Source organism: Indicator indicator, chromosome 22, assembly GCF_027791375.1.
Source record: "Indicator indicator isolate 239-I01 chromosome 22, UM_Iind_1.1, whole genome shotgun sequence".
Classification (NCBI taxonomy): Eukaryota; Metazoa; Chordata; class Aves; order Piciformes; family Indicatoridae; genus Indicator; species Indicator indicator.
Window position 1 is genome coordinate 11312614 of NC_072031.1, and position 27993 is coordinate 11340606.

The 27993-nt window shown below is 41.0% G+C and overlaps 2 protein-coding genes across 3 annotated transcripts in view; both read left to right on the forward strand.

Annotated features, from left to right (window-relative positions):
• Positions 1 to 12277, forward strand: part of SUN1 (Sad1 and UNC84 domain containing 1) — a 31334-nt gene extending 19057 nt beyond the window's left edge. Inside the window, exons 9-23 of the mRNA XM_054390825.1 lie at positions 214 to 324; positions 1782 to 1880; positions 2533 to 2626; positions 2739 to 2797; positions 3537 to 3682; positions 3815 to 4039; positions 4534 to 4620; positions 4992 to 5035; positions 6080 to 6215; positions 7108 to 7362; positions 7894 to 7978; positions 8464 to 8579; positions 9066 to 9233; positions 10023 to 10115; positions 10547 to 12277. Of these exons, the coding sequence (XP_054246800.1) occupies positions 214 to 324; positions 1782 to 1880; positions 2533 to 2626; positions 2739 to 2797; positions 3537 to 3682; positions 3815 to 4039; positions 4534 to 4620; positions 4992 to 5035; positions 6080 to 6215; positions 7108 to 7362; positions 7894 to 7978; positions 8464 to 8579; positions 9066 to 9233; positions 10023 to 10115; positions 10547 to 10660 (1832 nt within the window). The 3' untranslated portion in view covers positions 10661 to 12277. The remainder of the gene's footprint in view (positions 1 to 213; positions 325 to 1781; positions 1881 to 2532; positions 2627 to 2738; positions 2798 to 3536; positions 3683 to 3814; positions 4040 to 4533; positions 4621 to 4991; positions 5036 to 6079; positions 6216 to 7107; positions 7363 to 7893; positions 7979 to 8463; positions 8580 to 9065; positions 9234 to 10022; positions 10116 to 10546) is intronic.
• Positions 12278 to 13210: 933 nt separating this feature from the next.
• On the forward strand, positions 13211 to 26228 carry GET4 (guided entry of tail-anchored proteins factor 4). Of its 2 annotated transcripts, none has more exons than XM_054391363.1 (9): positions 13211 to 13365; positions 17593 to 17671; positions 18091 to 18172; positions 18971 to 19120; positions 20742 to 20880; positions 22785 to 22925; positions 23009 to 23084; positions 23252 to 23324; positions 24888 to 26228. In XM_054391363.1, exons 1-9 carry the CDS (start codon positions 13211 to 13213, stop codon positions 24974 to 24976), a joined length of 984 nt encoding a protein of 327 aa, XP_054247338.1. In that variant the 3' UTR covers positions 24977 to 26228. The 2 variants fall into 2 exon arrangements, with proteins under 2 accessions (XP_054247338.1, XP_054247339.1); XM_054391364.1 differs by having other exon boundaries at positions 13336 to 13365; positions 23252 to 23312.
• Positions 26229 to 27993: the final 1765 nt, after the last annotated feature.

A 27993-nucleotide genomic window follows, 5' to 3' on the forward strand; every position in this document is an offset into this window, starting at 1 on the left:
AAATGTTTGGTTTGCAACTTAGATGTAGCAGGGAGAGCAGTGATTGCTTTCTGTATTGTAGTTGCCCAAGCAAGTTTTATTCTCTGAAGTTTGTTTCGTGTGTGTTTGTTGTTTTTTGTTTGTTTGATAACTGATACTGTGAGAGACTTGTTCAGCTTATCTTGATTTGATCCTGGCTTTGTCCCATTAATCGACTGTTACCGCAACCAACAGGTGATGACTGTAAGGGGAAGAAACATCTTGAAATACACACCACAGACCGCATGCAATCCTCATGGGCTAAAAGTGTAGCAAGGACCATTTGGCACAACTTTTCTTATGCAGGTTGATTTGGACTTTTTTCTTTTGCTTTTACTTTGCATCACAATATCACAGTGTTAATCCTACATACTGTTTTATATTTGTTTTGGGTTTTGTTTGCTTTAGTTTTGTGTTTGTTTTCGTTTGGTTGTGTTTGTTTTGGTTTTTTTAACCTTTAATCTATCAAAGTAGGTTAGAAATGTAAAATGTCTAGAAAATGTACTTAACACTTTTCCTGTTTGACTTGTTCTGATAACTGGTTTCTGTACAAGCTTGGCAGGCTGCTTAGCTGTTAGTTAAAACAAGGTATAGGTACAGCATACACCTTGTATGTTAGGAAGAGCAAGTCAGGTTGTTAATTTGTTGCACTTTGGGGAAGTCTGGACACTCAGTATGTCAAAAAGCTGCCTTTAAGTGAAAGCAGGATATGAGGTATTGGTAGCCAAATTATTCAAATAAGGAGCTTTTAAAGTTTTAGTTTTGTTCTGGTGATAAGTCAGTTTTTACAGGAATCTTACATAGGGATTTAAGCTAGGCATTCCCTAGTTTAAATGTCAGAGGTATCAAGAATTCTTGAGTACTTTTTATTCAGCCGAGGAAAATTATTTGAGATACTTCAGTTACCTAAACGCATTGTAAAATATTGTCTTGGTATATCTCTAATCTTTCAGACTAGATTGGCAAGTATGCCTGAGTTAAAAATGTAGGGTTATCTTCTAAATGTATGCTACTTAATTTATTCTGTGGATATCTTCTAAATGTATGCTACTTAATTTATTCTGTGGAATGAACAGTTGTAGTCTTAGGTACAGTGTTAGCTTCAGAGTGGTCTTTAAGTTACAGCATTTTATTACAGTATATTTGGTGGTTGTGGGTTTTTGAGGGTGGTGGGGTTTTTTTTGTGATTGGTTTTGCTCTTCTTAGGAAGAGACTCAAAACTAATATACTGCAGGTCCTTGGGAACATTCAGTTTTATGAAAATTTAGAGCTTGTAACTTTTAGTAGGGAACATTTTTCTGTTATATATCAGTGTGTATTAGACATTACTGTTAAATTCTTTCACTAGGACTTAAAATATTTGATCCTTCTACACATGAACCTAGACAATAAACTTGACATGCGATTTGGAAAAAACCTTTAATGATGTGCTTAAAACTTGTTTTTATAATAAACTGGTTTTGCTATTCTCTCTTACTTAGCATGGCACTGTTAGGGTGCTACAAAAACAAACTTTGGAGAAGTGATGTTCTAGCTATACAGATGCTGTTGATCTTTCTGTTCATACATGAAAATTCTGTTTCTGAATTATCTTGATTATACTTGACTTCATATTTATTACTGGCTTTGCTTTTAAATAGAAAAAAACCAGATTTGTAGATTACTGAAAGGTATGGTTTAAAATCATATAGAACATGTAAAGGGCAGAAACCTTAAGCTCATTTATGAATGTTACTGCATGCAGTTAATTTGTTATAATTTAGGTTACTTTATGCTTCACACGTTGCGAACAGTGGGAGCAACAGGATGGCTTGTGTCTCAGAAGGTGTTGTCTCTACTTTGGCTGACCATTCTTTCTCCAGGTTACTATCCTAATCTGTATGTGTGCATGGCCTGTTCCCCTTTACAAACTAGGAGTCTGCAGTGTGTGGCTTGCACCAATTCATCTATGCTTATGCTACAGTTTTTCTGTAGCAAAATGCATGTGTTGCTTTACCTTCTTTATTGACCAAAGTGTGCTTAATGAGAGAGGATATTCCTGTTCACAGGAGTAATGGGAGGCTAACCAGACTAATTCATGAGTGTGTGAATAGCAGAAAATATAGGGGGGGTGTCAAGAAGAATGGGGTGGGTTTTGTTTGGAAGTCATTTCTTTTCTCAGTATTCTTCTTCCCAAAAATTGATGCTGCTAGTCTGCATGTCTTGAAACATATTGAGGTCTTCAGTGCCTGCTAACTTGGATGCAAACATTAATAGTGAATTTCCAGCATAGCTGCATTGTTCTAACAAATGAACTTCTATCTGTTTGCACGGCTATTGGTTTTGTTGAGTCGCTGATGTTACAATGCTGCCACACTTGTGATATCTAGATGCTGATAAGCTCCATGTGTTGCCTGTACTCCTGCATTTCTCTGCTGTGCAAAATATTCTTGGCCACATTTGCATGTCCCTCTCGGTTTTTTTGAGCATGTGCTGCAGTAATTACATGTCACGTTGCCACTTTTTGTCTTCTAGGGAGGGCAGCTTCTGGCATGTTCAGGTTGCTTAGATCTGGGTGGTATCGACTTGTTACTCTGATGTCTTTGCTAAAGGTGTTCCTTCTAAAAAGGTGTGTATCTTTGGAAAAATTGTTTTGTGAACAAATAATTCATCCAGTTGTTGTAAAACAATGTAATCTGATAAATGTACTACTTCTTGTAAACTTTTGTCTCTTTCTCTAGATGCCTTCCAAACATCCATGAGCTGTTACTGTTTCTTATCCCGCTCCTGTTTCTACTAGGTATGTGAATTGTTTAGTTATAACACAAATTGGTGTATGCTTGCTAGAGCTGTTCCAAAATAGCATTTTTAGTTGAACTTTTGGTTTACAAGGAAGCAAAAAACAAAGTTTGTTTGAAAGCTTGAGTTACAGCCCTGTTCACAAGGTACTGACAAGTTGGTGAACTCTACTGTGGGAATTCAAACTCCTTTGTACTAGGAAAAATAAGAAAAGAAGAAGTTACCCTGGGTAGAAAATGCTGCTACTTCTCAGTAAGATATTACAAAAATAAGTGTAACCTTTGTGAAATGCTAGGTTTGAGGGAAACTTCTAAGTTTCCTCCAACTTCTATTAGATATTATGCAATGTGGTATGTAGTAAGTAGAGTATAGGGCAAGATATTTTCTATTGAGACAAAAAGCTGTTTTTACGTCTGCCTTCAGGGAGGATGGCCTGTCATAATCCATAACTGTGATCCAGGCCCCCAGGAAGCAGCAGATGAAGGCTGTATCATGATATATGGGGAAGTTGCCAGCTGTGTGAAGGGTGTTCCCTGATATTTACTGAGTGTTTGACTTGACAATTTTAAAGCTGGCTCATACTGATTTTTGTTTAGGCTGGAGTAGTGTCCACTGTGTAATGTCCACCTTGCAACCTTAAGGTAGCTTGTGTCCTTTATAAGATGACAATTTGTAGATACAAGCAGTCTCAAGGGAGAATTTTCTTGAACATACGTTTTCCTTTTTTGTATCTGGTCTAGGTATATGGTTCTGTGGGTTCGATGGCTTCATTTCATTACTACCTTCATTGAACTGGACAAAAATTGATAGAATACAGAGAACAGATGACTCTATTAGTGCTCCCAAACCAGAGGCTGATTCTTTTCACCCTGTGCAACCTCCAAAGGTAAGGAAGCATAGTCTAAACTTCTTAACTTGCATGTCATCAATGATTTGCAGTAACTCCTTGACATACAAGGGTAATGTAAGTGTCTTGATTTTTATATGTTAAAAATAAATAAAAATCTTTATACCATAGGATACCATAAATGTCTTTGATCCTGGTCGTATATATGATCTGGAAAAGCAGATGGCCTTCCTGTCTGAAAGATGTCATCACCATGACGAAAAATACAGCAAAGTGATGCTTCTACTCCTTAATCTTCAAGATCAGGTTGCCCAGATGAGTGTCAAAAGTGAAACATTGAATCTAATAAAAAGTGTGATGGATCAACATCTTAAAGATCTGAAATTGGAGATAAAGGTAAGATAGTTATTGATGCATTTCAATACTGATCAAAGAATTCTCTTTTAATAATGAAGATTATTAGCAACTTGACTTTAGGATTTTTCTGTTAGAGAATTAACTGATAGGTAGTAAATGCCAAGGAGTAGTTCTTGGCATTTGTTCTTTCTCTATTTACTACTGACAAGATTTAATTCCAGATAGTTGGTCTGAAGTAGAATCTAGCATTGCTAAGAAGCAACTGTATTTGTCTTGCTTTCATACCATGAAAGAAGACTTTAGGAAGGATTAGTGACAATGGGGTTTTGTGGTAAACTTCCCTGTGTATAACCCCTACTACTGCTGAATCAGGTCTTTGTACTTAGTACAGATTCTATAACTTCTTGCACTACCTGCAGATTAAGTCACCTGATCACTCACAGACTGAAATAAAAATTACTTTGTAGAATACCTCGATTGTGCTATTTGAACATGAAATGAAAATACAGCATCATTTTATTCCCTCTTTTAAGACTGACTTCCAGGCTTTGCATCGAGAACACGAGCTGCGCATCCTGACTCTGGAAGACCTTCTTGGAAAGCTCTCTACTGAATCCAAGGTATTGAAGTTGGCTTTGTTAACTCACTGTGATTGTAACCTATTGATAAAATAGACTAAGGTTTTTTGTTGGCTACCCAAACCCCACTTTGCTTTACTTACAGCTGTTGCACTTGATTAACTGTCAAAGCTTGTTTGTGTTCTTGCTTCACCTTTTTGGAGAAGGTTTCAGTGCAAAGATTAAAAACTATTTGATCAGTGAAGCAGGCTTTATGGAATTCAGTTTTTACTATACAGAGGCACAAACAAGCTTCAGGACACATTCCTGTGTAGGTGGTGTTAAAATGTGTTACTTTAACATTCTTTATCCTTTCTGTCACTTGTGTTTCTTTCTGCATGTTAAAACCAACCTTGTGGTTTTTTTTTCTTTAGGGCATCCAGAAGGAGCTTGACATGGCCAAAGTACAAACAATGAGGTATGAGGACTTTTCAAATACATTTCACTTATTTAGTCCTGATGCTAACTGATTGTGATGTACATTTCTTCTTTGAAATAAAACGATCTTTTGCTTTGTGTCCATTTGCTGACAACACAAATTTTTAAGGTTAGTTAGAGTACTTCTGTCCTACAGTAGACTTTAACTGTGATCCAACATCAGACAAGGCCCATTTTGCATCCTGTGGCAGTCCTACAACTACATTTTTTTTTTAATTAGAGAAAGCTGTTTATATAGTGGAGGAGAGTAAATGACTTCTCATCCTCTTTGCTTAGTGAAGTTATACTTTATCTGCTTTTGATAGGCTTTATATCTAAATTCTTGAATTGTATCAGTTCTAACTTTGGTCCCAGTGTTTGGTTTGTCAGCTATGGTGCTTTCCACTCGTGTTCTGTATAACACCAGGATAAAAAGCTGCATCCCTACATTAAATGGTTTCCCTTTTGTGAAGAAGAGTTTGCTGATTTGCAATTCAAATTAGATCTAAATATAAAATGGCTTTGGAATGATGGCTGAAACCTTTTTCCATAATGTGCACTGAACAGTGATCTGTGTTGGTCATATGTGACCTGCTACTTGAGTTCAGCTTGACAGTTGCCTCTAATGTTGTTCTGGTTTAAGTAAGGCAACCTGAAATTCACTCTAATTGGTGGCAGACTCATGCAGATAAAGTTTGACTGGTTTACCAGAAACCTTAAATGCCAAAAAAATGTGTGTGTGTGTGTATATATATATATATATATATATATATATGTATGTTTGACTTAGTAACTTGTCAGCCTGGTGATGTTCTAAAGTCATCACTGCTTGATATGTTCACAACTTCAAAATAGTTTTGCTTTGAATATAATAATCCTAGGTATGTTTTAATAATCTCTTCAGTTGCAAGCTCACAATGTCCATGATGGTGAATAACTAAACTAGGAAAACACTTTGAGTTAGATAAGTATGTTTATTGCTTTTGGAATTTGATAAATGATTCAAACTACTCTTTCCTAATTATTAACTTTTTGGTTTTGCCAGAGATGATGATGAACGTAGTCAGCTTTTGTCTAAAGTTAAAACGTTAGAGCTAGAGTTGTCTCGGATGAAGTCGGAGCTGTTAAGTGAAGAAAGTGTGAAGACAAGTTGCAAGAAAGTAGATCTCATTCATGAAAAAGTAGGTTCTGTAACTTCTGTAACTGTCCTAGTAAAACTTGGTGCTACTTGGTGTCATTCACTAACTTTCTTGAAATGCACTGCAATAAGTAATGTGGAGGTTATACTCCTCTTAAAGAATGTTAGTGTTTTATGAGGGGGGTACTTTGCATTTGGTGTGTAACATTTTACTAGATGAGCTTATGGCTTGTTTTCTGCATTTAAGATATACAGAGTTCTGTATACAGTACTTTGCTGTACTTACTGACGTATTTTGCCTAACCCATGAAAATACAGAAAAAAAACTTAGGTAAAAGCAATTTGTTTTGTGATCTGAGAGCTGTTTCAAAAAAAAATAACAGGCTTAAATTCTTTTGAAGCCTTTTATAAGGTCTGAGTAGAATGTGGCCAACAAAATATAACAGTAATTATTATCTAGTACTAGATTATCAGCTTTGAATGTAATACCATCTTGTGATAACACTTAACTATGATCCAGCTGTAGTGTATGGAATCAAAGCATACCATAAATGAGGGATGAAGCAACTTCCTTAACGAGACCTAACAAGTACACTGCTCCCCTTTGAGTTACCATGCCACCTTCTTTGAACTGTTGCAGCCAACTTTTTATTCTGGAGCCTTGGACCCCTGATGTAAACAGCACAGTTTGCAGGGTTTTATGTGGGCCTGGTTCACCAAACCAGTGAAGCATCCAGACTTTCCATATGTTCTTCTGCACACCTGACTGTTACTCCAGTGTCAGGCACTGTGAAAGCTAGATGTCTGTATTATCCTGAATGTATGTATTGAGTTCATGTGAGACCATTATATATATATATATATATATATATATATATATGGTACTACTTAATGGTTTACCAAGACTAATTATCACTGTTAATGACTTCTACTAGGTAGATGCCCAGGTCAAAGAATCTGTCAAGCGAATGCTTTTTGGTGATCGACAAGAAGAGTTTCCTGAATCGCTTCTCCAGTGGCTTGAATCCAATTATGTGAGCAAAAGTGATCTGCAGACTTTGCTGCAGGATCTAGAGTTGAAGATTCTCAAGAATATTACTCTCCATATGTCTGTTACCAACCAAAAAATAACATCTGAAGTAGTAACAAACGCTGTGGCAAATGCAGGGATTTCTGGAATCACAGAAGCGGTGAGTGAGTTTCAGTTTTCAAAGGCTCAGATAAAACTCTAAGGAGTCTCTTTTTATAGGCATTTTGTGGAGCATGATCATCGATATAAGTGTTAGGAGATGTTAGGAACATAAACCAAAATGGGGAGAACTACAGAAAATGCTTTATCAAGCATATTCTGACAGCATTGCTTGTTGCCTGTTGTGAGTGTTTGCTTTTTTTCCTAAGTATGCTGTCTTCAAAATTGATCAACTCCAAAAAAAACCCCACCCCAAGTATACCAAGGAAATGCAGCGCAGGGTCATGAGAAGGTGGGGAAAAGAATTCAACTTTTGAAGAAAATGCCAGGCAAGATGCAGCATGAAATTGTATTTTAAGCCAGACAATTTTTTTTAAATGGTCTCTGTTGACAGAGGCTTTCAAAGCCTTGTGATGGAGTGCAGAATCTCAAAGATACAAATATACAGGAGTGTATATATCAATTATTTTATCAGTTGATATTATTAAAATCTTTCTCTTTCCATTCCTTTTCTTTGTGTGTACATCTGTAGCAAGCACAAATGATTGTAAACAATGCACTGAAACTGTACTCTCAGGACAAGACTGGCATGGTGGATTTTGCTTTGGAATCTGGAGGTAAATATTAGAGAAAATGACTGGGGGTTTTGGTTGGGTTTTGTGGGGTTTGTTTTGGGTTTTTTTGATTATTCATGTAATTTGTAGTATTTAATAAAAATCATGAAATGAAGACTAAAGGTTAGTAGAGCTGTGTGTTGCCTGATCATCAGACATCTGCAGTCTGTGCATGTTTGTAGGGTTAATAGATAATAGAGAATCTCTGATTTGTGTGTGGGATATACAGGGATATATATTTTCCCTAGGGAAAATGTGGTTTTCATCCCTTTTAAATGAAAAGCCTTTAACATGTTCTTAAAATACTATTGTAAAGTAATAGAAGCATTGTATGACCAGAAAATTATTAGACTTCAACAATATCTTAAATAGTTGGGTTTTTTAGGAAAATAAGTGGTACAGTCATTAAGCTTTGCACAAATCTCTTCCTTGAAAGTCTTCAGGAAAAAAATGGTAACTTTCTGCTAAACTGATGTATCTCTTTTGAGGTGGCAGCATCCTGAGTACTAGATGCTCTGAAACATATGAAACTAAAACAGCTTTAATTAGCCTGTTTGGAATTCCTCTGTGGTACTCCTCTCAGTCTCCCAGAGTGGTGATTCAGGTAATTAACGGCCAAGTAAAGAAATTCAGTGATGTTATTTTGCACTGAGTGATTTGGATTGTTTCTTGGATGCAGAATGTTTCTATCCAATATATTGGCTTGGGGGTGTGGAGGTGGGTGCTCTTTAGAGTGGGATTCTTCTGATAGCTTCAGGACACTGCTAAAGTTCTACTCTAGCAAAATTAAGCCCCTTTATAGGAGGCTTGGGTGGTGCATTGGACTTCTGCAAAGCGTGAGCACTGGCAGGATTCCTCTTGAGAAGTAATCTCGAAGTGGGCCTTTCAACCCACTGCTGATAGTTCAGGTGGATGTGCTGTCTTCATGAAGAGTTCTACCTAAGAGATTATATTCTGCTACTTACTATCTAAGACTGTCCCTAATAATTCAGAAGTTATTACAACTCATTATTGCCGAAAAATCATTACAAAATCTTGTGGTTTTTGTCATCGTGTCCCATCCTTTTCCCTCCCTCTTCTTCCTGTCTAGCCGGACATATATCCTGGGAACTGCTGGGCCTTCAAAGGATCATTAGGCTACCTTGTAGTTAGACTTTCAATGAAGATCTATCCAACATCCTTTGCGGTGGAACATATACCAAAAACACTTTCACCAACAGGAAATATCTCCAGTGCTCCCAGGAACTTTTCAGTATATGTAAGTCTGAACTTAAGTAGATGTTTCTATGCATAACGAATGTTTATGTATCTTGGAAAATAACGACTCAGGAGAGGACAGCTAAGAGGAGAAAACGTTTGTTATGGCTTAAAATAGCTTATAGTTTATAGGAACAAGAAGTGTTCCAACTAATTTAGGGGAAGTAATTTCTTTACTCTTGCTTTATAGAGCAGATGTTTTTGAAGGGAGATGATATTTTGTAGTTTGGTCTAGTTCTTTGATACACTTCAATTGTTCCATACTTCTCTATTCCTCTCTCCCCACCTCCAGATTTTGGCTTTTCACCTTACCCATGATGTGCCTTCAAATTCTTTTAATTATTTTTAACTAGCACCACAGTTGTATAGGCATGATTGCAGAACAGAAGACATCAGGCTGCATCAGAATATAGTTGTGATATCTGAGAACTTTTTGCCTATTTTTTTTTAGCTACTGAAGCAGTCATCTGCAAACATCTGAATCCTGACTTCAATCTTGTTTCTAACCTTGATGTTTTCTCATTCTTGTTTATCTTGAGCAGTTGATATTGTACACTGTGATAGTGGTTTTGCCATGGAAATTAAGGGGTTTGAGTATGGCATGACTATTCCTAGGGCAGAAAACTCAAGTACAGCACTGTGTCTGAAAAGGCTGTAAGTTGCACAGGCAACACCTTACTTCTGGTTTGATACACTTCAGAGTGTGGTCTATTGATAGCTCTCTAGGCATGTTTCTGGTTTTAGTGTGATTTCAAACTTGATGGAAGCAAAAATCCTTGTCTTGTTTCAGGGTCTAGATGACGAATATCAAAAAGAAGGCAAGCTTCTAGGACAGTATGTGTATGATCAAGGAGGAGAACCACTGCAGATATTTCCAGTGATGGTAAGTCTGGATGATAAGATTGAAAGTGTTAGGAGAAAGATTCTTGTATTCTCTATAGTAGTGCCCAACAGCCAGTAAAGGAAAAAGGGCCTCACACTGGGCACTGTGGAAACTGAGGTAGAAAGTCTGTCTGTCTGTCAAATCCTATAGTCAAGATAGATTAGAGGGAAGTACGCGTTTGTGCCATCTGGACACTACTGGTGTGAAGATGCTAAACATCTGAAGAGTCTGCTTCATGCTGTGTCTGTCTCTCTTCACAAATCATTAGTTATAAGGCACAGGAGACTCTGTTCAAAGTGTCAGGAAGCTCCTAAGACATGACTTGGTTATTAATGAAAGTTGGTAATTGTGGAAATGGAAGCCACTTCAGCTGCTCCTCTTTATACCAGAAACCTAACTGTGCTTCATGTGTTTGCTTTGTCCTTCTCCAGGAGAAATGTGAAAGTGCATTCCAAATAGTGGAACTGAGGATTTCTTCCAACTGGGGGCACGCAGAATACACATGCCTTTATCGGTTCAGAGTGCACGGGAAACCTGCCGAGTAATCTCCTACACTACAGCTTTGGGGTTCCTTGCTGTACATTTTGTTCTCAATTTGTATATACCAGGAAGCCTAGAACACTGGAATCTTTAAAGGACAAGGATGCAAGATGTACACTGCCGAACTGTTGATCCTCTGATAAAGGCAGAAGACTGTCAGCAGAACTGTATTAAACAAAACACATTTATTTGCTCTAACGCTCAGCTTGTGATTGCCAGTTAGCTTTATATTTCCGTGTCCATGCTGAGAGAAATAATGCATGCAACTGCTGTGGTTCATAAAGCCCAGTTGACAAACAGGTAACACCTCTTTTATTACAAATGAATGTATAGGGTTTTTTTTAAAAAAGAATAAACACTTTCTGCAACTAGGAATCTGATTTTTTTAAAACCCAGAGCTGAAGTGCACACTTCCGTTAGCTTGGCACCATAAACCAAAAACTGTGGAACATCTTAAAACACCGACTGTGGCTAAAGGTGTCCTTCAGCTGACCCTTGGTTCTGACCTTTCTGCTGGCTCCAAAAGGGCACCTTTGATACAGGTTGCATATAACTACTGTCAGGGAAAATTAACACAACCAAAACTAGTTTAAACACCAGCGACTGAGAATGCTTTACTGTAATTCGTGGCCAGGAATTGCTCTAAAAGTCAGGGAGAATTTTCACTGAAGTTATTTTAAGAGTTTTTACCATGGCAGCTTGGCCAGTTTTTGTTGTTCTTTGTTTGTATAAATTGACCTTGATGTACTGACTAACTGGACTGGAGCTGATAAGCCTGCTAAATTGCTTAGCAAACATTAGGACAGAGCAATTAAACAGTCTTAATTTGTCAAAATGGATCTCTCTGGGACAAGAATTCCTTGGGCTGGTTCATTGTTATGCTCAGTAAATGCTGTACTGGGAGAATGCAGTATGTGGACGATATGACAGGACTGAAGCTCTGCTTCCCATTTACACTAGGGATGCTGTGCTGCAGTACAGGAATACGTGGGCATTCTTTAGGTCATCCCCAAGAACCTTAGTCAGGTCTAAGCAGATTAGAGTTGTCTTGTGCTGAGAAGCAACATTTCCAGGTAGAACGAGATGAAACTGCCTATTGCCCCCCTCTGCCGTCCCCCAGGATTGCTACTTTGAAAATCCTTTTCAGAAAAGATTCCTGAAATGTCCTTGTATGCAGAATTTTTATCTTGCTGTTCTGATGCATTTTATAGTTACACATGAACTGTTAACACAGGGAGCTGCTGACTGGTTTTCTGACTAGAGTTATGTATGTTGCACAACAGTCCTTGAATGTTTAAAACCCAGTCTCCATGTAAAGAATTTGTTGGTTTTTTTTTTTTTTTTCTCTTGAGCTAGAGCCAGGACCTATGGCCTATGCAGAAGAACTAGATTACATGTGTACAGGTGTTTTCATATGCTAGGTTACATATTTAAAATTAGAATTATCCTGTGTAAATTGAAATTAGGTAGCCAGGGTGGGAATATTTTGAATAACACTAACTTATTTTTTAAAAAAAGCAAGATAATAGGACTTTGTGCAATGTATTTTTGTAAATGCTTTTAAAAATGTCTGTTATTCTTTGCTGCCTCCAAACTGACAAGATGCTATTGAGATGTTTAAATAAAAGAGTTTTAATTTTTTGAAAGTGCATGTAATATTTGGAAAAAAATAAAGTTTCTTTTCTGTATTTTTGATGACCTGCTTCCATAAGTGAGGACACTAAAACTGTTGCCACAATAGTAGTCAGAGTAGGTTTTCTCAATGATTTGTTTCCAAATGCAGTCTGCCTATTTCTTCTCCTGCCCTGAATCTCTCCAACAGCGAAGATGACTCTAAGTGTGGTGGGGTGTCAGGGGCAGGGCCATAAGCATTCCAAGTGTAGCTCCACGAAGAGGAAGGGGATGTTTGGGGATACAATTGCTTTTCTTCTTTATAGCATCTGAGCAGCACACCTTGAAAATTTTTAAGAAAAAGCTCTGCAGGTGTGGGTCACTTCTTGATTTTTCATCTATCTACACTACAGCTGGTGGCTCCAGCCTGCTGCTTGGTTTGGTTTTAAACCAAATTTCCTCAGCTTTGCCACGGTTCCTGTGCCATAGCTGTGCTCTGCTCAGTTTTACCGGCTGCAGCCTACACCCCCCCCCCCCTCCCTTCCTAGTATTTTTACATTGTAACTTTTCCCCTGGGCTCACTGGTTTTATGACGCAGGAGTCGATCACAGGCCAAAGACTTTGTGGGGTTCTTTCTCTTTTTGGCCACCTCCCCATTCCACGGAGCCTCTTGACAAAACCGACCGTTTTTCCCGATGCCCTCCCGCTGACGGGTCCCACTGCCGACCTTCCCCTCCGCTACCGTACAGCTCCATCGCCCCTCCGCCCCGCCCCCGTACCCCACGTGACGCAGCGCGCCTCGGCGCAGCTGTGGCCTCCTGAGCCTCGCAGGCCACCGTCAGAGTGGGCGGAAGCCGGGCAGCAAGCAGGGGCCGCTCCGGCGCTGCGTGCGTTTGCGCCCGCCCACCCCCGCCCTCTCCTCTCCCCTCCCCTCCTCCGCGTCGATGGCGGCGGCGATTATGGCGGCGGAGCAGGAAGCCGTGAAAGGCGGCGGCAGGAACCGCGGCGGCGTGCAGCGAGTGGAGGGCAAGCTGCGCGCCAGCGTCGAGAAGGGCGACTATTACGAGGCGCACCAGATGTATCGGACGCTTTTCTTCAGGTAGGACCCGGCCCGCCACCCTGCCCCTCCCCCGCCCGGCCTTCCAGAGCCTTCCCACGCATTCTACCCTTCTGGCGCCAGCCGCGCCCACACCCGTTCGCTATTGGCCGCCACTTTTGTCCATCTTAATCTCTTGCTATCTCATTGGGCTGTGGGGGGGCGGGGTGGGGCGGGTACGTGTGGTGATGAGTAGGGTGAGCCGCGCCGGCCCAAGCAGGGCCCCGGCCTGGCCTGGGGGCAACGGTTGGTCCTCGGGTCCTTATGGCTAGGCTAGGCCAGGCCAGGTCAGGTCTTCTCCGTCTCTTCAGGCTCGGCCACTGCCGTAGGGGCGTGGCGGCTGTGTGAGGAGACTTTGAGGTGGCGCGGGCAGCCGCTGCTCGCCGGGTTTTGAAGGTGAACACCGACCGTGGCGCGGCCGGGCCCGGTGGGCTGACCTGATCCGACGGCCCGGCTGAGGGAGGTGGCGGTGGCATCAGCAGCTGGGCACAGCAGGTTTCCCTGCCGCCTCCTCCCGGGAGCACACCGTCCCGTGTACGTGCAGGGGTGCGTTGCGTCATACTTCCCAGAGGTCACGGACTGTGCTGAATTTCCCTCCCCGTTCCCAAACCTCTCTTGATGGCCACACGTGCCTAGGAGACCCGAGTAAGGCCCTCTCGTGCCAGGGAGGTGACCTCGGTGTGCCTCCTGAGCATCCCCTGGGTGCTCTTTGGGCTCTCGTGTCCCTGGCTCCAGCTTTGCTGGCTTGTTGAAAAGGTCAGCTTGACTACAAAATGGCTCGTTTCAAGGTTTTGGCTTGATTGTTGCACAGCCAAGAGACAGGGCTGCTCTGATGCACAATAGTCACTCGTGATTGCAAGGATCTCCTGCATGGAAGGATTTTACTAGAATGTATTTCAGTTGGTGCAATGTTTGGATACATGACAGTGACTTAAGTAGAACAGGCCTGGACACTTCTTCAGAAATATTACTACTTCCTGTTCTGTCATAAAAAGCATTTTGAATGCAAATCTTTTTTTAGATGTTTTCTGCTTCCACAGTAAATTGTGGTTGTCACCCTTTCATCAAAATTTAAAATGTAGACCCTTGTTTTTAGGGGAACGAAATAAAGTATTTCTTCTCTGGGCTTCCTTAGTTGATCCCAGCTTTGTTTATTTGGGGTCCTGCTGGGGGCTGATGGGTGGGAAGACTGCCTTCTGAGTCTTGTTAGCTGTCTTGTGGCAGCTGCTTATGGAGCTCCTCTGAGCTGAGATGGGAACAAGCCTGTGGGTATTCTCAGACAAATAGCCAGATATGTGGGGGAGAAGGTCTCCATGCTTCTGCTGCCAATGTAGATTAGCTCTTCTGCACTACCAGGCACCATTAAATTAAAGCAGTTGTTTTCTGCTCTGTCCTTCTGATGGGATCAGCAAGGGCTAGGCCTTAAGACTGTATTTCAGACTAAATCTAAATTTCAGACAAAGCATGCCCTATTTTATACTAAGGATTATGTGTTGTGATGGCTGCAGTGGCAGGAGATGACTTGGCTCAGCAGGTCACTTCTCATCCAGTCTTATGAATGCATTAACTCACATACTTTGCTTAAGCCTCCCTGAATTAATTTGGAATCAAAGATCCTGCCTTTTCCATTTTAAATGCAAGAGAAGGGGGGTGCTCAATTAAATGAAAAGGTGACATTTGCATAGCTGGGAAGAGAGTTTTCTTCAAGGCAGAAAGTTGTAATGAGACTGTGAAAACTGTTCAGGAAGTCCTCAAGGCCAAAAGAGAGTCCTGGGTAGTCCTGTCTGTCATCACATATGTTAATGTCAACGGTTTTCTGGAGACACATTAACACAGAGTGAGATGATCTCAGCTGTGGAATTGTAGCTGGGATAGCCGTTGCTTACTTGTTTTAAACAACACTGGCTCGTAAAACCTTTGTTCTGTCACGAGTTGTGTGTTGAACTTGAAATCAGAAGTCATAAACAGAGTCATATTTGAGGATGGAGGTGGGGAAGAAGTGAAGGAGGAAAGGTTATTATAAGTCAGTCTCCTGCAGACTGCTTATCCCTCCCCGTGATCCTCAGCAGGTGGAAAACTGCTGTTCCTGTCTGATCCTGAGCAGTGAGTCCTGTGATCATCTGACCAGGAGTACCTGGGCCAGTATGGTTATTGCACAGGCTGGCTGGGTGGAATTCTTCTCTGTTAATGATTTTGATGTTGAGCCAAACTTCTAAGTTTAACCTCCTTGCCATAGTTGCATTGGTGTCTCTTTTCTTGAGACTTGTAGGTATTTTTTCTGGTAGGAATGACCTTTTCCAGGTTTTCTACTATGAAAATATTTCACTCTTGTTCTAAATGCCATTTAGATCAATGGTAGGAGTATTTATTTTTATTTAAAATTATTTTTATTTTTTTTTAAACAAAGCCAAACAACCACAACTCTCTTAAATGTGCTTTCTATTCTTAAGCATTCTTCAGTGTCTTTTTAGTGTCTGCTGTAATAATTCCCAGATTAGGAGCTCCTAAATAGCACTGGAAATCTAATGGAAGTGGAATTTGTGAGAGTGGATCCACAGAGCATCAAATGCCTACAAGCAAACCTGGATGTGAGGCCAACTATAAAAATGTAGTAGCTGCCATTGGCCATCCTGGGAAGCATTTACTGTGGTGAATGTAAATATGAATTGTTGATTCCCCCTAAAACTGCCACCACTGTGCCATCCATTATTACAATTCTCCTGTTTTGGATAAAAGAACTTGGGGTTTTTAGATGATGAGCAGAGTGGGAGGAATGTCTCCTCCCTTGCTTGTTGTCTGATCTGATTTTACCAGTAGGACCTGTCCCTGGAACTGTCATGTGTGACAGGAGTCCTAGGGGCAGCACAAGAGCAGAGTATCCACTGTTTACTGTGAGGGTGGCAAGACACTGGAACCCAGCTGCCCAGAGAAGCTGTGCAGGCTCCATCTCTGGAAGTGTTCAGAGCCAGGCTGGACAGGGCTTTGAGCAACCTGGTCTAGTCAAAGGTGTCCCTGCCCATGACAGGGGGCATTCAAACCAGATGGTCTTTAAAGTCCAACCCTAACCATTCCATGATTCTGTGATTTTTTCCCTCTGGTTAGTGTCACCCTTTCCATGCCCACACTGTCCTAGCGCTCCCCTGACTGCTTTGCTTCACTACCAGAACCACTGAGCCCTTTCTGTAACCCCCTGGGGACACTCACACACTGGGTCTGTTGTATGGGGGTGCTTTAGGGGGGCTGCTTTGTAGATAGCAAAGCAGTGTGGTAGAACTAATGTCTTATTCTTTAGATATGAGTGACTTGGAAACTACTTGGAAAACAGAGTTGCTGAGAAACAGTTAAGAGAAATGGAAGTTGGAAAGTGTATCTGCTACCACGTCTTAACTGCTTTTCTAGGAAATTCTAAGTTTATAACCTGGAGCTGAGTCTCTCCAAGATCTTCAGTTAGTGGTAGTTATGGTGTGCAGGAGTCTGCAATCACAGCAGCATGGCAAGAGGCTCCTGCTCTGAAGGTTACAGCTGGGAACAAGTTCTGTTGTCCTTCATTCCTTGCTGCAGAAGTGGAAGCTGCAGCAGGTGTGTTTTGAAGTTTTCTATTTGAGAGACCAAACTTGTTTCTGCTGTGAATTGCTGAGTCTGTGAAGTGTTACACAATACATCTTGCTGGCTCATCTTGCCTTCCTAGAGCTCATCAAAGACAGGCTACTTTGGTTCAGCAGGGAACTAGTGTGTGGCTGATGTCCCCTGGCAGAGAGTAGTAGTGATCAGAGAAACTTAAACCAGTGGTAAGGAGAGGGCTGGAGTCACTGGGGTGGCACTGGGTGTGTGAGCTGTCCAGGGAGGATTCTGGAAGCTCACTGTGATGGCTTTGGCTTTGGTAAAGGCTCTAATGGGACAGTTTGGGTGGTGTCATTCAGTGCATTGGCATCCTTTGCTCAGGTGACCTCTTGGGATCATTTCCTTTTCTTTGTTTCAGCCCAAACTGCATGTGAAGCTCTCAGTTTTCATTCTTAATGCTCTTTGCTTGTATTCTGTCAAGTCTGGAGCAGAAAATAAATTCTAACTTGCAGCTAAGTACTTTGTTATTGACATTAACCTGATGTAAAAATAATTCCCTTATTGCCTTTATTTGAAATTTTAGTGGTCTTTAATCTTTTCAATGCAAGTAACTTTAGCTATCCACAACTATTCAGTGGTAATTTATCAAGGCTCTGATACTGTTTTCAGGTATATGTCTCAAGGAAAACACGCAGAAGCAAGAGAACTGATGTATTCAGGGGCTCTGCTGTTCTTCAGTCATAACCAGGTAAGTCAACTGGTTTTGTGTGTGTGATTTGAGGGCAGGGAGGGTTGTTATTCCAAGACACCGAGGGGTGAATGGTGATTCCAGTAGGAAATATTCAGAGTAATTGCTTTGTAATCTTTTGTTTTATCTCTTTGTTGAGCCTTTCTCCACAAAGAAGGATTATGCCAAAGTGGAACATAAAGTAGAAGTGTTTGTGAGTGTCCAGACAGTAATTGTGGCCTCACTTGTTTTGCTGGAGACTTTGCTTTTGAGGCCATCAGATTGCTATAACTTTTTTGTAAGGGAAGGATGAGACTTGATACTGTGCCTTACCTGCAGATGTTGCTAAAAGTATTAAATCTCCCTCTGAGAAAATTCTGAGTGATGTTTCTTTTATGTACTGATCTGTTAATCACTGCCAATATGTGTCTGTTTTGTAGCAAAACAGTGCTGCTGATCTGTCAATGCTGGTTTTGGAGTCCTTGGAGAAATCAGATGCAAAAGTAGCAGATGACCTTTTAGGTGAGGTGACCTGTGTGGTCAGTTTGATGGTTTTTAGATGTGCTTTCACTTCACAGCAACTGTTCTTAACACTCTTGAAACCTGAAGTCTTTCTTGTATGCCCTTCCACATGGTTACAGGTTACCTTCATCACAGAAATGAACTGGAGGAAAACTTCCATTAGAGAATAATGGATTTCTGCTAACTTTGTAAGCCTAAAGCAAACATGGCTGTCTTATGGCACTGTCCTTTTCTCAGTGAAGCAGTAATGCATTGATGCACAGCCATTGATGTCCCCAGGGCTTCAATGGATGGTGGTTTGCCACCTTAGCAGTGCATATTCCTTGTGAGCTTTGATAAGCAGGCAATTCAGGGAGACCTTCTTAAGAGCTGCCTGGCCAGACTACTGCTGTGTCAGTGGTTGTCCTGTCCTCTCCTCCCTGCACATATGACCTCTTACTTAATGCAAGCAGTCCCATAACCTGAAATCTTTCCTCTTCGGAACTGCATGGTGCTCTGGGATGTCATCTCCAAAACAATGAGATGAGGAAGCTGTCACTGGTTGACTGCAGGGTGCAGCTTTTGACTGTGGAGGAATCCTAGCAAGACTGCTGGCTGGTAGATGCAATATTGACTTGAGGGACTGAACAGAGAAGGGACTGAAGTTCAAAGTCACTCTTTCTTAAGGTGTCTTTATGGAGGCCATTAAGGGAGCTTAAAGACACAATAGCACTGTGTTGTATCAGGAAAATGCACTAGAAGCAGCAGTTCATCCTATTTCTGTTAATGCTAAATATTTGTGAATCTTCTTGCCTCTAGAAAACTTGGCTAAATTGTTTAGTTTAATGGATCCAAATTCTCCTGAAAGAGTGGCTTTTGTATCCAGAGCACTAAAATGGTCCAGCGGGGGATCAGGGAAACTTGGACATCCAAAACTACACCAGTTACTAGCAATTACCCTGTGGAAAGGTAAGAAAAATCAGCTGTTTTTTCTGTGTTTTGATTTGGAAATGTTGAAAGTATGATACAGTAAGAGAGGTACTTTGGAAATATTCTGAGGTGGAAATGATTGAGTTCTGCTGTTACCTGATTTTTTGCAATAACTTCAGCTTAATGTTATTAACAAAAAGAACCTGGGACTGTAATTTCAGTGCAGAACCAAAAACAGAACTGCTGTACAGCTCCCTGTGAAAGGAAGGTTGGCTCCATCAAACTGCTTCAATGTCTAAAGGACCATTAGGAGGAAAACTGCTGGGAGCAAGGCTGTTCTGTTGTGGGTTTTCAGTTTTTAAATCCTGGCTAAACAAGACAAAGATTGAAATACATCAGCTAGCATCCAAAACTGTCTTTGGATCTGCACTTTTAGAGACCATGACCAGCAGGCTTATTCCAGAATGAAAGCTGTTGCCTTTGATTTATGTAGGGTTTTATCACTTGTGATGGGATGTAAGGTAAACCAAAAATCCATTAATAATTATTTTAATTGTGGATGACAGCCAGTTTTTAAAGTCTTGTGTTCGAAAGATAAAAGAGGTGAGTGAGAACAGCTGAACAAATGCCATCTCTTCTGTGGTTTCTCCTGAATTAATAACTGCAAGATGATTGTTTATTTTAAATTTTTCAGTAGCTGCCAAGTGATGATAGTGGTTTCACATAACAGTCCTGACCCAATGGACAGCATTCCAGCTCATTGCCTTTCTGCATGCCATGCTGTTCTCTTGGGACTTAGGTTAGCTTGATGGCTGCTGCCAGCCAGAAAGGGAGGATTTTCCTCAGAGCATTTGAGTCAGAAGCCGAGACATGATTAGGATAAGAACCAGTTGCATCCTGAAAGTAAAAATCCCAATTTAGTAGCTGTCTGCTCACTCTCCTTTTGAAGAGCAGAATGCATACATTTTCTTGGTCTGTAGTTTTTGAGTTTCATCAGAAAAGGCTCAGAATTTTAAAATGAAGCTTTTGAATTCCGAAAATTAGCAGCTATCCAGTTTTGATTTCTCGGTGCAGTGATGCTTTGCTTCAAGTTCACTTCTAACAAATCACTGCTATTTCTTACACCTTTTTCCCCTGAATAATTGTTCTTCTATTCAGCATATGGAAGCAGTTTTAATTCTGATAGCGAGAGGGGGCTGAGCTAAAATTAGGAAATGCCTTCTTTCTGTGCACTTGGAAAGAAGGATGCTGAAGGTGCTGTTTGACGTCTTGGTGCACAAGATCCAGTGTGGAACTTCTTGATTCTTCTGAGCACTGTTGATGGCACATGAAGTGTCAACACACAGCTAGATAAAATGGTATGACTGCAGCTCAAGCTGTTCATGCCAGCAGCAGCTGTGTTTGGTGGCATTGAATAAACTGTATTTAATAGCAGTTGTTCAGATATATTGAGGGTAACATATTTATTGTCTCCCTGTATAAATTGTCTGTAATTTATAACGTAAAAAGCTGACTCTTCTTGCTGGTTGTCTTGTTTATATACCCTGTGTGTAGCTCTTGTTCTTTTATCAGCTGTAATGTACAAGCCTAACAAATTTGTTTTTACATCCAGGTATGATGAACTGATTTCTTAAAAGCCATTTTCTTTTTCCTTTTATAGAGCAAAACTATAGTGAATCTCGGTATCACTTCTTGCACTCCACAGATGGCGAAGGATGTGCAAATATGCTGGTAGAATACTCCTCATCCAGGGGATATCGCAGTGAGGTGGACATGTTTGTAGCACAGGCAGTACTACAGTAGGTGTTCAACTGTTTATTAACTGTTTTGCTGGGATGACACAGTGTTTGAAGCCAAAGTAATTCAAATCATGATAACCATGGGTTAATCATAAATCCTTACCAAAAGAAACCCTGAAACTGGCCAGAGCTGCTGAAACTCACTTTGCGTGGTAGCAACAGTAGAAAAACATCTCAAAACTGTTCTGTTGAATTGTTCAGATTGAGGAGAGAAAGAAAAAGGAAAATGTGTTAAGGTCAAAACCTGCAATGTTAGTTGCCTGAAGAATTCTTGTAACCTGTTTGACCCTGAAAGCACAACTCTTAGCTTTGTTTACACCACTACATGTCTAGTTAGGGCTTACCTTGATGTTCTTACCAAGTCTGCACCTAAGTAGGCTCTATATTTACCTTTAGTGTGGTACTTAGTCTCATTGTCCTAAGACAGAATTTGTCTTGGGTCACCCTGGTCTGTGAGCAGCAGGTTCCTTGGTTTGACAGAGTTGCTGGTGGCCTTCATTTACTTCAGACATTTATTCTGCAGGAGGTGGGAATGCAAGCTATTACATGCCTTTGCAGAGGCTGTTTACAATTAAGGCTGACAAAGCCAATTTTACTGTGTTTAATCAGCTGATGGCTTTCTTCAGTCAGGGAAAGCAGCTCATGGAGGAGTCTGAGGAGGAGGTGGAGACAGGACTGTGTAGCAGGGACTTGGGGAGGGGGTAGGTGTTGGGGGAGAGGGAGGAGGTGAGAGCGAGTCTGTCTCTTCTGGCAGCAGTGAGCTGTCATGTCAGATTTGTCCTGCTTTCCGTGGCTGGTTGGTATAGACTGCAGTGATTTCGAGCATTAGAAGATCCTTTATGGAAATCCAGTATGTGAAGGACTTGAATAATTTTATGGGGCTTTGTTCTGGAGCTGGGGGGGGGATTCTGGGGAGAAGTTGTCAGTAAGAGGTTGCTTTTTCAGTCTTTATACAGCATCATTTACTGGCCTATATCTCAAATACTGACCTAAATCCTCTTACACAGCAGTTTAACAAAAATAATTGCAGCTCTTTGCTTAGCAGTAAGGCAAAAGAGCTCAATGCCCTTGCAACATGTAAGGATACAGAATTGGAGGCCAGCGTGTGACCAAAAATGAGATGGCTCATGGCAGCCTTCCCAGTGCTTGCTGACAGCATTTGTCCCAGATAAAGTCTCTTGTTAGGCCTATGGGACTTGCAGAGATTGCCAGTTAAATTAACTGGACCTGAACCAGGATTTGATCCGTGTGGGAAATCGATCTGTTAACTGGTGACAGATGGCTTGGGAGCTCCGAGTGTAGCTTTATTATCAGACTTTTAGACATGTGTGTCAAACTTATTAGTGGTCCTGATGCCATGTTATTTTGAGGCAGCACTAATAGAATGATGGAGTCAGTGGACACTGGCAGATACCTAACGAAAGATGTGTTTGGGAGTGGATGGGACCAGGAGAGAGGTCTTTAATCAGGTTTTTACCTCAGTATAGAAGGCTCTGGACCAGTAAATGTGATGTCATTTTTAATCTGAATTACATGATGGCCAGTTTTGCCATGTTTTGGTTTAATTGATGCCCACTTTTAGTTAACCTTTCTGTATACAATTTGTCTGAATCCTGGTTAAACTCATTCTATAGATATTTAACACCAGTTCTCCCCCCTAGTCTGCGTATTCCACAGTGTATTTCAGTACTGATTTTCCTTGTCCTCAGCTGCCTCCCAAACCCTTGCCAAAGATGTACACCTCTACCAGTTAGAGCTTTTGCCATCAGTTTAAACCTGAGATGATTTCTACACACAAATGAAATATTTTCGAGCATTTGGCTTCTTCCCTTTTTCTTTCTACCTGTAAAACGACTTCTCTGCCTTTTTATTTTTAACTTGCTCTCTTGTGTTTCATTTTGCAGATTTCTCTGCTTAAAAAATAAGACCAGTGCATCAGTGGTTTTTACAACATACACACAGAAACATCCTTCAATAGAAAAGGGGCCCCCCTTTGTTCAGCCACTGCTAAACTTCATCTGGTTTCTGTTGTTGGCGGTTGATGGGTACAGTTTGATTTTTCTCATCTCTTTCTTGGTTTCCTTTTCTGTTGTTACTGAGATTACATTTCTGCTTGTTTCCTTTCTAGGGGAAAACTAACAGTATTTACAGTATTGTGTGAACAGTATCAACCTTCACTGAAAAGAGATCCCATGTATAATGAGGTGAGTTACTCACAGCCGTAAACAGGATTTAACCTACAGAATTAATCTGTTTTGTGATGTGTAGATAGGAGTTGCTCATCTAGCTTGTGTGGTGTGACTGCTGCCTGTGGTATTTCCACCTTGTAAGTGAGGTAGCTGACATTGTTCTTCATCTTGTGTCATTTCAGTACCTAGATAGAATAGGACAGCTTTTCTTCGGTGTTCCGCCCAAGCAGACGTCATCCTACGGTGGGTTACTAGGTAAGATTTATGCTGCCACTTGTTTATAGACACCACCAAGCTTTCCAGAGCAGTAGCTTATTGAAAATGGTTTTGCTCTTCTAATGAATTCATCAGGTTTTGCATAGCCTGTGGGAACAGTCCCTACTGTAGAATGCATGATGAGTTGGTTTCATGTGAAATTAACTTGGTGAAGCTAGCAGGCTTTTCATTTTTGAGGAGGAGGGAAGCATGGAAATGACTTACAGTTGATTTTTGACATTATGGTATAACTTCCAAATGTAAAGAAGAAATCTTATTTCTCTTATAGCTTAATTTCCCCAGACTTCAGTGCCTGATGGGCCAAGTGTGGGAATTTTGTAGATATCTAACCTGTCCCGATATAAAACGCATGTTCCCAAAGTAGGAGTTTTGAAGCAGAATTTCCTTTCTACAAGAAATGAAAGGGAATGGAGAAATTCAGCCCTCATTTCCTAGCTTTTGATTAAAATTTGAGCAAATTGAACTGATTATTTTTTTCCCTTGAGAACTAAGCTCCTCTGTAAACTGACTTAAAGGTGTACCTGCAAATATTGATTCACTGATACCCAAAATTTGATGAAAACCATGATCATCATAGATCCTATATGTAAATAACAGCTTTTCAGCAATTCAAGGATCTCTACATTGAATACAGCAGGGACAACCCATCAATGCCATAAACAAGTTCTTTATAGCATGATGGAGACCACTGTTCTTTGACAGATTCATGTCTTGAGGCGTGTCCTTCCTCATTTGGGAGGGTTTTTTCTTTCCTCTCATGCTGCAACTACAGTAGATAAACATGTGACTTACAGAATCATAGAATGACCAGAGTTGGAAGGGACCTCTAAAGGTCATCTAGTCCAAGCCCCCTGCCAGTGAGCAAAGACATCCTCAACTAGATCAAGTTGCCTCGAGTGCCATCAAGCCTCACCTCCAGTATCTCCAGGGATGGGACCTCAACCACCTCTCTGGGCAACCTGTTCCAGTGCTCAGCCACCCTTGTTGTAAAGAGCTCATTCCTAACATCCAATCTAAATCTGCTCTTCTCTAATTTCAAACTATTGCCCCTCGTCCTATCACTGCAGGCCTTTGGAAACAGTCCCTCTCCACCTGGCCCCCTTCAGGTACTAGCAGCCTGCTGTTAGGTCTCCCTGGAGCCTTCTCTTCTGCAGACTGAACAGCCCCAGCTCCCTCAGCCCATCCTTGTAGTAGAGGTGTTCCAACCCCCTGATCGTTTTCTTGGCCTCCCTCTAGACCTGCTCCATCAGGTCCATATCCTTTCTGTGCTGAGGGCACCGGAGCTGTACTTCAGTGGGGTTTTTCCAGTGTGCTCTTCTAGAGAAGGAACAGTATCAAAACACAACCTCCCTAATCAATAAATTCTTAACGTAAATTAGTGTGGAAATACTGATGTCCTGCTGAGACTCTTTTATACTAAAAAAAAGGTTTTTTTTCATTATTGAAATTGGCATCTTAAGCAGGGTGGTAGGGGACCAGTTACAAGTTTTTGAGATGAGAAACTGAAAGTAGCAATTTCGCCTGTCCTGTATTTTGTTGTAGGCAATCTTTTAAACAGCCTGATGGGAACTGGAGAAGATGATGACACAGAAGATGGTCAGGAAGATAGCAGTCCTATTGAGCTCGACTGAACGATCTTGTCACCGGGTGCTGTGTAAATCTGACGATTCGATGACTCCAAAGACACTTTTGGAATTTGAATCTTGCAGTTGTTTCTGGGCGCCTAAAAGGGCTCTCCTCCGGTCTTTTAGAAATGGTTGCTGAAATGTTTATAATGTTTGGTCTATATTATTTATGTAAAAAAAATTAAAAAAAAAAAGAAGAAGAAAAGAAGAAAGAAATCAACAACAAGTAGCCAAATGAACCAATGGGAGGAATTGTTAGCAGGTTTGCGATGCAGCGGCGGTGACTTTGATTAAAATATAGTCTTCTACAGTTTCTGATGCAGTGTTCCCTTTTGCACAGTTAATTCAGTAAAGCCTAAATATGGGTCTTGTACTTCATGGCCTACCCAATACCGTCTTTGTTACGAGAAAGCTTCCTTGATGTCCCATCACCTCCAAGGAAGGTCTCGTCAGGCAGGGTGATCAATGGAATAATTTATCTGCGAGGCTGGTGCCAAAAGTAAAGTACTGCAGGCCGAGCCAGGCAGTGTAATCTGAGATGCACATCCAAGAGACATTGATACCACGAGCTCGCTTCCACTGCCATCAGTAACATGCACGCCTTTCATACTGCCTTGCACTCTACTTGAGGTCTGGCTCTGGCTGAGTGTGTTTAACAGATACTTCCTGAAAAGCACAAGATTGAATTGCTCTTGAGTAAAACCCAATCAGTGGAACACAGGTAGTTGGCTTCCACATGGGCCTCTCTTGCCTAGGTATAAAAATTTGGCATCTAAAATACCTCCTCCTCTGGCTTGTGACTCTACTCCATGTGGGACAGGTTTTCTTTCAGTGTAAGCTCACACTTAAGGGTAGAGTGAACAAAATGATTTACCACGAGCAGCGTATGAGTTTGAACTGCGGCTGTATGGAAAGAAAAGGGATACTGCAGAACTCTTGGTTCTTTATGATATATTTATTTTTCTTGGGGTGATTGATTGACTGATTCATTTAACACTTTCTGATAAAAAGAAGAAAAAAAAAAAAAACAAGAAGAAATCATTAAATAATGGAATAACTTCAACCCCAGTGGTAGGCATAGCCATTTTCCATCCTCCTCCTTAACGCAGCACAGCAGATGGCAGTGGGGCAGTGACCAGATGAAAGGGTGGGGGAAACGCTTTATTTTTTCACGTTGAAAGTAACAAAACAAAACAAAAAGCTTAGATTAATAAACAGCAATCGTGCATGGGGGAGGGAGGGATTAATACAAATTTATTGACTGTATGAAAAAGAAAAAAAAAAAAAAGGCATTGAAAGGAAGACTTTGTGTTAATTGTGAAGTCTCAAATAAACACTTTATACCAGGATGGGTGATGGTGCTGCTTTATTAAAATTTCTGGGCAGAGGTCTTCCCTTGGTATGTTGGTTTTGACTGTAGATCATCCAGACCTCAGTGCCACAGCTTTACCTCCCGAGGTAAAGGCAGGGTTTGAGTTGGGGACTGCTCTTGAGGGACGAACCTTCCACCCAGGATGATGCTGTAGACATGTAATAAATGCTCTGGGATGCCAGCAGTGGGTAAAAGCCATGTAAGGATAAGTGTGTGTATACAACAGACATTGGGTTATAAATATACACACATCTAAACAGCCTCTTCTTTATACCCTAGCTTAAATAATTGTTAGGGCATAAAATTTTTAATACTGTTAATTATACACACAGACCCAAGCTTTAGAGCTAGCTCTAAAAATAATTGGCCCAGCCTGTCCTCTCCCAGACCTGGGCTTTTCAAGTGAGTGACACTGTATGTAAAACATCTATTTATAATTACTTTTACTATAAATGCAATAGCTACAGTTATGCATACACATATGCATGTGGATACATGGACTAGAAGTCTTTTAAATTTATAATTGTAAGTCAGTCATATGCTTTATAGCCCTGTAAAAAGCATGCACATGTAGATGTATACATAATGATAAATTTGCAATTATAAAAGTGCATCTACTGACGTGTGTGAACTATAGTTAGTTTATATATTTGTAAATTAAATGCCTGGCTAATGATAGCTATGTGCTATACTCAGCTGAGAGGTGCACACAAGTGGATGATATGCTGTATCTCTTGTGCAGTTTAAGAGGTGCCTGTGAGTCTTCAACCAACTTTCAGTGAATTGGTTTCTCTGTTCCTAAGAAATCACAGAATCACAGAATTACTGAGGCTGGAACAGAGATCATCAAGTCCAGCCTACGACCCACCACCACCACACTGACTAGATCATGTCACTAAGTGCCACATCCAGTCTTTCCTTACACACCTCCAGGGACAGTGACTCCACCACCTCCCAGGGCAGTGGGCAGTCCACTCCAGTTTTATCTATGTGTGTGTGCATACTTGGATATCAAATGAGTAGCTTATATAAAATAGCTACAATAAACCATCTAATACATACCTATACATAAGTAAGTATAAAATATAGCGATATATATAGTGTGTGTGTGTGCATGTGTGCAGCTCCTCCCTCTGCTCTTGCACTGAGCAGCTCCAGGTGGGTGCAGACTGTTTCGGGAGCATCCTGCACCCCCAGTGCTCTGCAACCACCCTCAGCCACTTTCGTTTTAATTCGCTGTGTTTTTAACACCTCCCCCTCTTCCCTCCCCTGCTCCAGCACCACACAGCCACAGCTCTGACATAATAATTTATTGGTTCAAATGACATTTAGTAGCACAGTTGTCTTACCAGTGACAGAAGGAATGCGTACAGCCGATGAGATGCTCTCATTTACACACACCAACGTAAGGAACGCGGCGGACAGGTCCATGGCTGGGGCTGGTACTTCAGTGGGCATTGGAAATTTCTAATTTTTTTTTTTCCTTTTTTTTTAGAGGGTTTTAAAATAAAAATTAAAAAAAATCCAGCACACGGTGTGCTGGTCCCAGCCCACCTGCCCTGACCGCAGGAATTACAGTGCTCAACACATCACTTCAAGCAGCTTTTTTTTTTTTTTTTTTTTTTGGCAGGGAATAAAAAAAAAAAAAAAT